This window comes from Protopterus annectens, chromosome 14.part0, assembly GCF_019279795.1.
Source record: "Protopterus annectens isolate FY-2018-M chromosome 14.part0, PAN1.0, whole genome shotgun sequence".
Classification (NCBI taxonomy): Eukaryota; Metazoa; Chordata; order Ceratodontiformes; family Protopteridae; genus Protopterus; species Protopterus annectens.
In genome coordinates this window covers 399,899,650-399,911,719 of record NC_056748.1, presented here as the reverse complement: position 1 = coordinate 399,911,719, position 12,070 = coordinate 399,899,650, and the positions used below count along the sequence as shown (strand labels likewise).

Genomic DNA, 12,070 nt, shown 5'->3' with positions numbered 1-12,070 from the left:
GTTTCGTCAGAACCCACCCTCCCTCAATCTCATGCTTGGGGAGTGGAACCTACAGTTCCGGTCTCAGTTCTGACTGTGTTGTCGGTCCTGGCTTTGGATCTGTGGGTGACTACCACTCCAAGTTCTCTTGCGGCTCCGTCCCCAGGGGTGGACCATGTGGAGTGGGGTGTGACCCCAGTTCCAGTTTTGTCTTCTTCGGTTCCAGGCTCCCACTCCTTTTCATGCGAGCCTGCTTTCCAGGTGATGGAGAGGGTGCTTGCTTCTAGCAATCCTTCTACATTGGTTAACCCCCCCCCATTTCCTTCTGAGCCACAGCTGTCAAAGGCCACTCTCCCAGGACTCTGAGAGCACAAGGCCTAGGAAACCCCTGTCCAGGATATTTCCCTTTCTGAGTCTTCTTCGGATGCTCCCACCGAAGAAACCCCTCAGAAACAGGCATGTAAGAGGAAACACATGGATTTCCCAGAGGAGTCCCTCATGGAAGATATGGACTACAATGGCTGGGAAGGATCCCCATGGTCACCCCCGATGATGTCTCCTTTGGAGACATCATGGAAATCTTGAAACAGAGGGGTGACTGGAAGCCCTCCAATCCTTCCTCAGAGGAATCCGTATTCCTGCAGGCCTTTTGCTCTTGGCCCTCTACTTCTTGGGTGACCCCCCCACCGATGAGTTGATTAAGCTCATCGTGCAGTGGGCATAGAAGAACCTGGACTCCGCTGAGGCCATCCCCTGGAGATCAGACAAGGTACTCTCCCCTCCAGAGGATCAACCCCATTGGTCTAGAGGTTTGCCAGTGGACACTATGGTGGTTGTGACAGCCACAAAAAAAGACCTTGCGGAACAAAGTCCTGCTGTTCACCCACCAAACAGAGAGTCCCGGGCAGTGGACAGGTTAGGGAAGTGAGTTTTTGCATCAGCGACCTTTGCAGTTAGGTCTCTGAACTTTTTGGCACATTTTACGAGGCTCCAGAGAGATCTTATCTCCGAAGTCTCCGGAACCCTCGCGGGCTAAGTATCAGATGGAGCAAGAGATAAAGTTGCTTCCCAACTTGCCACCCTAGAGTCAATATCCAATTCATCCATGAGGTGGCTGTCACATGCAACTGAAGGAGCGGCTAGAGCTCCAGGTGCAGGCATAGTCATGAGACGCCACACCTGGATGCGCATTTTTGACCTCATGGACTCCTTCAAGTCTTCCTTTTTAAATGCCCCTATCGAGCCATCAGCTCTGTTTGGTGCTAAGGTCAAGGATACATTAGGCAGGTGCGAGCAAGATGGGAAGACCTTGTCTGCCATTGGCCTATGCTTTTCCAAATCTCAACATTCCTTCTCCAGCAATCAGAGGAGCGGGAAGATGTGACACAAGAAGTCTCAAGGTGTTTTCCGTGATGCACGTGGTGAGGACTCCTGCATAGGAGGTTCCAATAATGGAAGACACTCCTTTTGGGGCAGAGGGGGTCCCCGAAACCAGGGCTCCAGAGATTCCTTCTCAGGTAGACCACATCAGCGCTCCTGAAGCGCTGCCCGATTGCTTTCCTCTGGAAGCAGTCGGGGCACGTTTTTCTCTGCACCAAGCTGCCTGGCACTCTATTATAAATGATCAGTGGGTGCAGAGAATCATTACAAGAGGCTACCATATTCCCCTAATATCTTATCCAAGACCTCCGAAATCCCTTCCCGATGTTCCACCCAGTCAAAGGGAGGAGGCGGCTTCCAAAATACAAAAGCTATGTCAAAAACCAGCCATCCAACAGGTCCCCCCAGATCAGTGTGGATCAGGATTCTACTCAAGATTCTTTTTGGTGCCAAAGAAGACAGGGACTGGAGGCCCATTCTGGACTCATCCAACTAAACAAATCAGTAATTCAGACCAAGCTCTGCATGGTCATGATTCAGTCCATCCTTTCCTTTCTGCGGGAGGGTGTGTGGATGTGCTCATTAGATCGCTGGGGTGCATATTACCATATCAAGATGGACAAGTGCCAGAAGCCTCCTTTGCTCCCATTGGGAGCCAATCACTACCAGTTCAGAGCCCTGACTTTCAGTCTCTTGACAGCCCCCAGAGTGTTCATGAAATGCCTTGCAGTGGCAACAGCTCATATGAGACTTCAGGGATTCCAGGTGTTTCCATACCTAGACGATTGGCTCCTCTCTGCCCCCACCAAGCGACTACTGGTCAGGGCCCTCCACTACAATATGGTTTTAGCAGAGTCACTGGGCATCACCATACATTGGGAGAAATCCAACCTACAACTCTCACAACAATTGGAATTCATAGGGGCAGTATTCAACACCCAGTCAAGCCTGATCTCACTTCCTCTTCACAGGCTTCAGAGATTAAGGGCACAGGTTTAAGTGATACTCTGTCGAAAAAAGGTGTCTGCAAGGGAAGTTCTCCAAGCCCTGGCGTCAATGGCTGCAGCCATCCCTATTGTTCCCTTAGCCAGACTACACATGAAATTACTACAATGGCTCCTTCAGGCCCAGTGGATACCCAATCTTCACCCCCTGAGTTCACAGCTTCTCATCACCAACACTTGCAAACAAGATCTCCTGGTGGATGAATACAGATGAAATTCTTTGGTGTTGCCCCTTCCAGGCTCCCCAGCCCAGTGCCACGGTGACCATGGATACTTCCCTGATGGGGTGGGGGGCCACTTCCAGGGAAAGTCAGTCCAAGGCACGTGGTCCGATGTAGAGGTCAACTTGCATATCAATGTCCTGTAGCTAAGAGCAGTGCTGTTGGTGTTGCAAGCTTTCCATCTGCTCTTTCTGTCTGGAACAATTGCTGTCCAGTCGGACATGTCCGGGGTCTGGTACATAAACAAACAGGGAGGGACCAAATCCTACCCCTATGTAGTGAATCCATGAGCATCTGGCAGTGGGTGATAGCTTCCAACCACTTTTTGATCACAATGCATATCCCGTGGAGCTCCAATGTGATTGCAGACAGGCTAAGCAGATGCATTCTCCATCCTCACAAGTGGTCTCTCAACCCAAATGTGGCGGTAGACATTTTCAGCCATTGGGGCCAGCCTTACTGCGACCTTTTTGCCTCCCTCTCAAACACAAAATGCAGCAGCTATTTTGCCCTCTTTCCCCCTCTCGGAGAGTCACCGAGAGACACTTTGGTTCAAGATTGGCCCTCGGGTCTCCTCTAAGCTTATCCTCCAATTCCTCTGATCCCCCTTGTTCTAAGGAAAGTGATTTGGTTGAGAAGCAAAGTGATCCTCATTACCCCGTTCTGGCCTCGTCAAGTATGGTTTCCCTTCCTCTGACCTCATCTGTTACAACCTTCTTGGATCCTAGACACTCGTCACGACCTCATATCTCACCCACAAGGGCTGACTCCCCTGAATCTGTCCACTCTGAAGCTGACAGCTTGGTTTCTCCACTTCCATTAGTTGCCAGACAGGAAACCCTCTCTTCACCCGTACGTGATATTATCTTGGCCTCTCATAAACCATCCACCAGGAAACCTTAGAGGGACAAATGGAAAAGATTCTCTATTTGATCACATAATCAGAAGCTAGACCCATTCTCAGACCCCGTAGCTGCTATTCTTCATTGCCTGGCTGAACTGTTCGACAATGGGGCATCAGCTTCCACCATTCAAGTCCATCTAGCAGCTGTTTACAACTTCCATAACGGTTCAGATGGAGTCCCACTTATTTCCTCTCACCTTTGCAAGACTTTCCTCAAGGGTATTTTCCACAGCAGGCCTCCCATCAGGCAGCTGGTGGAGACATGGAATCTGTCCTGGATTCTGCAGTCTCTTTCTCTGCCCCCTTTTGAGCCAGCTGCGACATGTGATCTAAAATTCCTGTCATGGAAATCCTTATTTCTGGTGGCTATAACCTCAGCCAGACGAATTTCTGAATTACAAGCATTATGTATCAAGAGCCCTTATCTGATCTTCCATAAGGACAGAGTATCACTTCCTACTAACCTATCCTTTCTCCCCAAAATGGTTTCTGACTTTTCGATTAACCAGTCCATTGAGCTCCTTGTGTTCTTCCCAAATTACTCTAACAAGGAAGAATACTGCCTACATTCCTTGAATGTTCATAGACAATTACGTTTCTATCTGGACAGAATTAAATCCTTTTGCAAGTTGGACCAGCTTTTCATCTCCTTTGCAGGTCCTAGAATGGGAGGTGCAGTATCGAAAGTTACTTTGTCTAAATGGCTAAGGGATTGCATTGCCTTCACATATTCACTTATGGAGGGATCTAAGCCTGACCAAAGCTCACTCAACTAGGTCTATTGCAGCATCTGTTGCCTTCCACTCTAGTGCCTCCATGGATGACATTGGTGCAGCTGCCATTTGGGCTAAGCCCCACACTTTTATCAAGCATTACAAATTGTATCTGATCTCCAGGGGAAGAGCAGCCTTTGGTTCAATGGTTCTGAGGAATGTTCTTCCATATGGGTCACCCAGGTTCTCCAAGTAGCTGGGGACTTGGTCCCATCAGTGATGAATAGGAAGAAGATTAACAAGTTCAGATAAAGAAGTTATGTCTTACCATAACATTCCATCTGAGTTGTTGATCTTCTTCCAGTCATCACACCCTCAAACCAACCCCCTCCAAAGGTTCCTGGCAGATCTTCTGGGTCTTGGTGGTGTCTTAAGGTTTCTGCGCAGAGATGGCCTCTGACTTATTTCTTCTTCTATATGTTGCATGCAAACTTGATCTGAGGTAACTGAGGAAAGGGCATTGTGGGTAGCAGCTTAGCTCAAGAGTTTTTGGTGCATGCAAGCTTGGTATAAGGCCGACTCAGAACCGAACCCATCAGTGATGACTGGAAGATCAACAACTCAGATGGAATGTTTTGGTAAGACATAACTTCTTTTTCTTATACGTCATACTGGAAATCAATACATGCAACCTTACTTCTAAATAGTAATAGGGCATTGCTTGAACCATATACTCAAATACATACAAACATCTTTATATGGATTTTAAAATTATACATTCAAAGTGAAAGGTCAAAACTTGTTCTCACACCTCTGATAAACTAAATTTTGCTGCTGTTTAAAAAAGCTTATGTTTTCTCATCAATCAGTTAAGAATGTATTAATAATTGTTTCCTATTACTTACACAAATAGCCTTGCTCTTGGTCAAACTACCATTTGTATTAATAGTAACATTACACAGTAAGATTGGACTCCCTTTGTTAAGAGCCTTAAAGTAACTGATAAGTGGTTCTGGTGGCAGTGATCACTTATAGTCTGGGCAGAAGGGTGCATAGCTAGTAAACTGTGCCAGCCTTTCCCAGGTGTGTGCATGTGAAAAACAGATCTCCAAGAGTGTGTGTGTCAGCTACTTGGGCAGGGACATGAAGCACTGGTTGGATAGAGAGATAGTATTGGAGGACTTGGCTTGGAGCCCTTGTTAAGGATTCAAAACTCTAGCTGTGCCGGTGGGGGGAGTCTTACTAAGGATCTGGAAAAAGAGGGAGAAACCAGCCCCAGACTGACTGTGGTCTCTGTATGCTCTTAAGGGAAATTGCACTTGATGCAGAGAAGAGAGTCTTTGGTCCATCTGCTGTCTGAAGAGGTAGCAAAAATATGATGAAAGGGCCAATCTGATCCAGGGAATCTCTAAAATTTTTTAGCCCTGCTTTTCCAAATTTTCCAATGGATTTCTCCTTGTCCAGTTCTGGTAAAAAAAGAATAAATAGTCTTGACAAAATACAGCTAAACAGACTTTTAAGAAGGCATGGCAAAGGTGTTTCACAAAGAAGGCTTGAACCTCCCAAAACCAAGGACAGTCCAAGAAGACTGAATGAGATCTTGTGACCCTCTGTTTCCCTGGCCCCTTTTTTCTTCCATAAAGTCTGAATCTCAGTTCTTCTCTTTGGCAACAGGTTGTTTCAGACATGTGTGTTCTAAAAGTCATTCATCAAGATTAAAGATGACAATGGGAGGAAATTCCTCCTTTTCAGGGGGCCGTTCCTTATCCTCCAGATCAGACTGTTTTGTTCCCACAGGCTCTTCATCACATGCTGTCCCAAGGAGTGATAGAATCAGAACCATTTCTACCCTACAGGTGGTGAAGGGTTTTTATTCAAGGATGTTCCCAGTGCCAAAGAAAGAAAATACATGGAGACCAGTTCTGGATCAGTTTTCCTAACCTGTTTGTGATGGTACCCAAATTCAGAATGATGTCACTTCACAAAGTTACCCCTTCTTCCTCTTTCAAGTTCATTGGCTACATTAGACTTAAAAAAACTTATAATCACATCCCTATGCATCTAGACTTTGGACATTTCTTAATGTGATCCAGACACACAGTTTTCTGCCTTACCTTTTTGGCTATTCACTGCAACAAGAGTGCTCAAAGTGTCTAGCTCCAGTTATAGCTCTTTGTAGGCCACAGGGTCTTTTTTCATATTTAGATGACTTGATTATCTTTACAGAATTTTTGTTAAGATGACAGGAATCTCGCTCTTGGGTATCTCTTACATGAGCTGGGATTTCAGGACAGTATTCAAAAGTCTTTCCTGACTCCTTCACACACCTTGTGTTACTGGGATGTCAACTAGACACCTCATTTCAAGGGCTTTACTTTCAAAGCAAAAATAGATCTTTAGATCTGTGTCTAAAATTTTCTGCTCAGGCTTTGGTCACTCTGATGGAATATCTCAGAATTTTGTTTCTCATGGAATGTGATTCTGATGATACCCCTGGCATGGCTCTACATGAGTAAGGTACAGTGATATCTGAAAAACTCTTTGTTTCCAGCATTAATGCCCTTTATCTTTTCAAACCACAAAACTATTTTTGGCAGGGTCAACGTCTACTCTACCAGGACCTGATCTATGGCTTTTTGGAAAGGATTGGATTCTAGAAGTATTATAGAAGCTGCTACTTGGTCCTCTTTACATGCTTTTACAAAGCACTATAAGCCTGATTCCTTCTCTAGGTCCAAATCAAGCTTTGCTCGAAGCATTCTTTCTTCCACCTCCCAAATGTAGTTAGCTAATGTAATCTACCTGTATAGCTAAGGCTACTGCATCAGTGATCAATGTGATGAACATAGTACAGTGTATGTTAAACTTAACATATCAGTAGATGTTCGAATTCTCACTGCTGCAGTGACCAATTCCTCTAGCCCCGTTGTTATGCCAGAATGTAGACATTTATTTTTTTTTGTTGTTCCTAGTGTTGTCTTTTCAGGGCTCAGCCTCCCTGTTTCTGTTGGCAGGAAAGCTCTGAAGGGCTTTGCTAACAAACTTGTCTTTTAGTCAGCTCAGCTCAAGTTGCTTGACAGTATGGAAGGTGCCCTGAAGCTTTGGAAGCTGGCCAGCTTGGCAGAAAATAACCCATATAGCTAAGGCTACTGCAGTGGTGATCACTGAAACATCTGCAGTTATGGTAAGTTTACATTATTACAGCTGTACTCTATAAGTATGAGGTATTAAAGAGATTCTGTAGTTTCCAGAATTCCAGACTATTGTAAAGGCCTGTTCCAAGACTAGGGTATCTACAAGAGCTTGCATGAGTGCAACAGGTCTGCAGCCAGAAATCTTAAGTATTCAGTTATCATTGCCACCAAAGAGTCTGCATTGTAGATTGGCCCATAAAAAGAATAGCGGCAAGCATCCAGTCCATTGTGGTATTTTTAGTAAATATGAACTACTACTATTCTGTTTTGTTGGGTGTTAGTTTGGAAAAGCAAACCATCTTTTAAGATTTTCTATATCTGGAAACTATATTTTCTTAAGCAGTGTTTTTTTTATTATTATACCATGGTGCATGCCATAAACTATTTTATTCTGCATCTTCTTTAATAATAACACTTATTTTTTTTAATGGGTATTTACATTTAGATGATAGTTATCTCATATTTGAATTTTTCACATTTGTTTATAACATCAGAATCCTTTTTATTATTTTTCATATGACACATATTCTTAAATCAAAATGTTTTCACATTTTTTTTGTAAAATTACATCATTCTTTCTATTTTATTCTGTACCTCTTTAATGTTTAGAAGTTTAAGGATGCCATACTCATGTATAATATTTCTTTAGTCCTCTTCTACTTTCTTATGGTCTCTTGTTTCTCTACAGAGTCAGTAGGATACTTTGATTTATAGTCAGCCATGTTTTTTTTCCCATACTGCATTTTAAAATGATAATGCTGTAAACTCATTGGCATTCACTCTGTTGTAAAGGTCATCATTGATTTGGAGTTAAATATTGCTTATGATCATTTGTGGTCGGTGATTTTGCGTAAACTCCTAACTAAATAAATACATAAGAAAAGAAAATGCTTAAAAGCCTGTACAGGTACCAGTGCTTTTTTCAGAATTTGGGAGTATGACTACCTGCTCTGCTTGTTGTCCAGATGTTACATCCCTTTTCATAGGTGTACCAATAATGACGTGACAGTAATGATGTCCTTGATAAGTCCTGAGCAGTAGTTAACCATACATAACAGGGTTCTTATTTCTTTAGCATGCATTCAGATTGACAGGTCTCACACTGTGTTTACATTAATAGGGTCATATGACATATTTCCTAAAATATTAAACTGCAAATTTTTGTAAATTCACATTTTCTCTGTTCTGGGTTACCAGTTCTCCCTCTGAAAGGAACAACAGTACCTTAAGCAATATATGTTATTTTCCTGATTGTATTTTCCACCCTATAAAATGATTCTATATTGCTACATAAAAAAGCTTGACTTAGCTGTTTGTTCCCTTCTGTTATACTTCTGTGCTATTTAATTTAAATTTATCAGTATGTACCATACTGAGTCTGGATCTTATTTCATAATAATGTGTTCAGGTATTTGTTTTGTGGCTCATCATCGAATAGCTTCCTGGCCCAGAAACCACAATGTAGGAAAGGTGTTTGCCGTCTTTTGTTTTTTGTCTTCCACTGGGATCATAAGCCTGTCCACTATCTAAGGTTCCACACTCTCTTTTTATTTTATTTATGTATGGCTGTTAACAAGGATAGTAACAAATCCAGTGTGGACCCAGTTATTGTGTAGTTACTTTACAACTATTTTCACTTCCTCTCTCTCTGGCTTTAAACCTACAGACTCTTTGAATATTCAAAACTCTTTCACTGTATACTCTTTAAGTGACTAAACCTAATGTCAGCTACTGATATTTCTGGGGGAAAATAAATGGACAATTAGAATTAGCCACTCCACTGGAGTCCCCCATTATTATGCAGTTTCACCCGCTAGACTACTGCCCTCACTGAGGCCCCTGAAAGGGGGAAACCTCAGCAGTAGAAATGTCTTTGAGTTCAGAAGGCTTGGCATGATATGTCACTCTAACTTTCTGAATCCTGACAAATAAATTTACACTTGACAAAGGACAGGAAGCAAAGAGTATCCACTGGTAGAGATTTGGAAAGATGTTGCCCCCAGATTCTCATAATTTATAATATGTCTGAGTAGTGATAGTGCCAGTAAATGCAAAGAAGATCTTGCAGTGAAGGGCAGGACATTATAATTTCATCTTTTCAGAACACAAAGTGAACTGTTTGAAACAGGAAAATTAGCTAAAAAAAAAGCAAAATCACTTTAATAAGTCTTCCCCAATTAGGCCATTTTGTTTGAAGATAAAAAAATAATTATAATTACTTAAACTTTACAAGGGACCTTTAAATAATATAGATTATCATGATAAGATAAAAGTGTGTTTTTTCATCTGATATTACTGGTAATTTTAGCATCTTATTATGCATATCATCATATGCTTTTTGTATTTCTCCTTCCTTACTACTTTCTGAGAGTGGCTGGCTCCAAAATGGCCACATTTGGCTTTGTCTCCCTTTTTACTAGTCAATTTGCTTTCTGTCATTCAACTTTGGTTTTCTTCTTGTCTTCATTTTTGCAGTTGCACTGCTCAGTTTTTCTTTACTTTACTCTCTGCTTCCCAATTAGCCTGTACACTTCTGATGTTCTTCCTCTGCCAATACTTTCTCTCCCCTACTTTATGCAACCCAATTTGTCTGTTGATCTCTGACTGCCACAACCTCTCTGGTCTCTCTCTGTCTTTTCTCACCTGAGTAGCCAATCTAGCACTGTCTCTACCTTCCACATTCGCTCATGAACCACATCTGTTCTACAAACCCTTCATCCTTTATCCCCTCAATTTCCTTGACCCAAACAGCTGCTCCAAATCTTGGACATCTCTCAAATATCTCTTACCAAATTCTCATCCACCCCATGCTGCACCTTTCATTTTTTCTCTGGTGCGCTATTTTGTTGGAGCTTATCTTTAAACTAATTTACATTATAGTTTTGTTCTGTTGTATGGTATCTTTCTTGGGTATCTCAAAAGTGATACTGATGATTATTGGCTTATGAATGAGGATAGAAAGCTTAATGTTTAACACTGACTCGAAATGGAACAATGCACAAAGTTTTTCTGTCATTTAGTTTGATTTCAGTGTTTGGATTTTTTTTTCCTCTGAAATATTTTCTCCCAAAAAAACAACTTTAAGCAGAAGTCTGTTGCAAGCATATAAATTTAAGGACTCAACCCTGTAGGACTTTATTTTATTTTATGTGGAAGAATGAGGATCTGCAGTTACAGGAGTTATGAAACTATTATCAGTACATAAGTGATGATTGATCTTTTTATGAAATGATCTGTTACAAAATAGTGAAAATATATAAATAATTTCAGTTTATCATGCTAACCATCTTTTGTTATCTTCCAGTGTCATCATGGAGTGGTACTGTGTGCTGGTTCAATCAGTCATGGTTTTACATGAATATGCAGCTGCTGATGAGACGACTTCAGGATATTCCACAGCATCAAACAATACAGGTAATGTCAGACTTTTTTCTCCTATGTGAGCTTTGAACTCACTGCACATTTAAACCATAGGTATAAAGACGAAAAAGTAGCACAAAGCAGGAAAGTATAGTACCCAAGAAAAATGCTACAAAAAATTGATTGTGTGTGATTTTTCAGGTTGTAGTTGTAGCTACCATGTTGTTTGTCTTTTCGGCTTTTCCCGGTTAGGGGTCACCACAGTGGAACTCCGGTCTGCTAATGATTAGCAGCAGATTTTTATGGTGCCAAGTTGCCAGCCAACGCCCAACTTTCAGTGAAGGCACGCCCATTCACGCATGTCTTTTGGAGGCCACTCGACTGCAGGGAGGACATGCAGACTCCACACAGAAGGCACTCCAGCCGAAAATCGAACATAAGAACTTCTTGCTGTGAGGCAACAACGCTACCGCTGAACTACGGCAGTTGTAGCTACCATATAAGTGTAAATAAGGTTAGATGAGCTTTCTGATATGGGAGACCCAGGCTTGTTTCTGGAAAGAGATGATCAACCAAATAAGAAAATTCCTCTTTAGTTCTACTAAATCTAGCAACTCATCAAGAGACTCACTGTATGTCGAAATTGTGAAATGTTGTACCCACAACATCAAAAATGATAGACAAACTGCCCTGCTTCGAAACAGAGCTCATACAATACCTAAATCAACCTTCATGCCCATCTCCAGGCTGACAAGTTCTTCCATGACCTCACAGCCTTCCTTAATCTTCCCATATCCTTCCATCTTCTTGGTCATGATACCACACTCCTCTTTACAACCTATCTGGCATTTTTTCATTTCACTTTAGAATTGAATGTCACCCCTCTTCTCTCTCTCTCCTATAACCTAATATATTTTCCCCCATATCAACAACTCAGCTCCTCTTTCAGTTTCTTTCAACTTACCTACACGTTCTCTCACGCACTTTTTGACAGTCTCCCTCACCTTATTTTCTCTTTAACACTTCTACAACCTTTTCACTATCTTTCATGCTCAATACTCAAAACATATATTTCTCCCTCACTTACAACAATAGTCAATCAATGTCTTATCTTAACATAAAGAGCCTATCTACTTGTATGAACTCTGTTCAAGGTAACTAATTTCCAAATCAAATGTATTGTATGAGCCTGCACTTTATCATTCTGTATACAACCCATTTTATCCCCTCTTTATTTTGTTGTAATTCATGAATGTAATTACTACTTACTGTGTTATGGTGCTGATAACAATGTTCTGAAAAATGAAGCTGAGTG

General features: G+C 42.0%; 1 protein-coding gene across 6 annotated transcripts in view; it reads left to right on the top strand.

The window, feature by feature from the left end:
• PTPRE (protein tyrosine phosphatase receptor type E) overlaps window positions 1–12,070 on the top strand; it is a 2,530,882-nt gene that overhangs the window by 1,601,383 nt on the left and 917,429 nt on the right. For all 6 annotated transcript variants that reach the window (XM_044056172.1, XM_044056175.1, XM_044056171.1 and 3 more), the window contains one exon: window positions 10,700–10,809. In XM_044056172.1, the coding sequence (XP_043912107.1) occupies window positions 10,707–10,809 (103 nt within the window). In that variant the 5' untranslated portion in view covers window positions 10,700–10,706. The remainder of the gene's footprint in view (window positions 1–10,699; window positions 10,810–12,070) is intronic.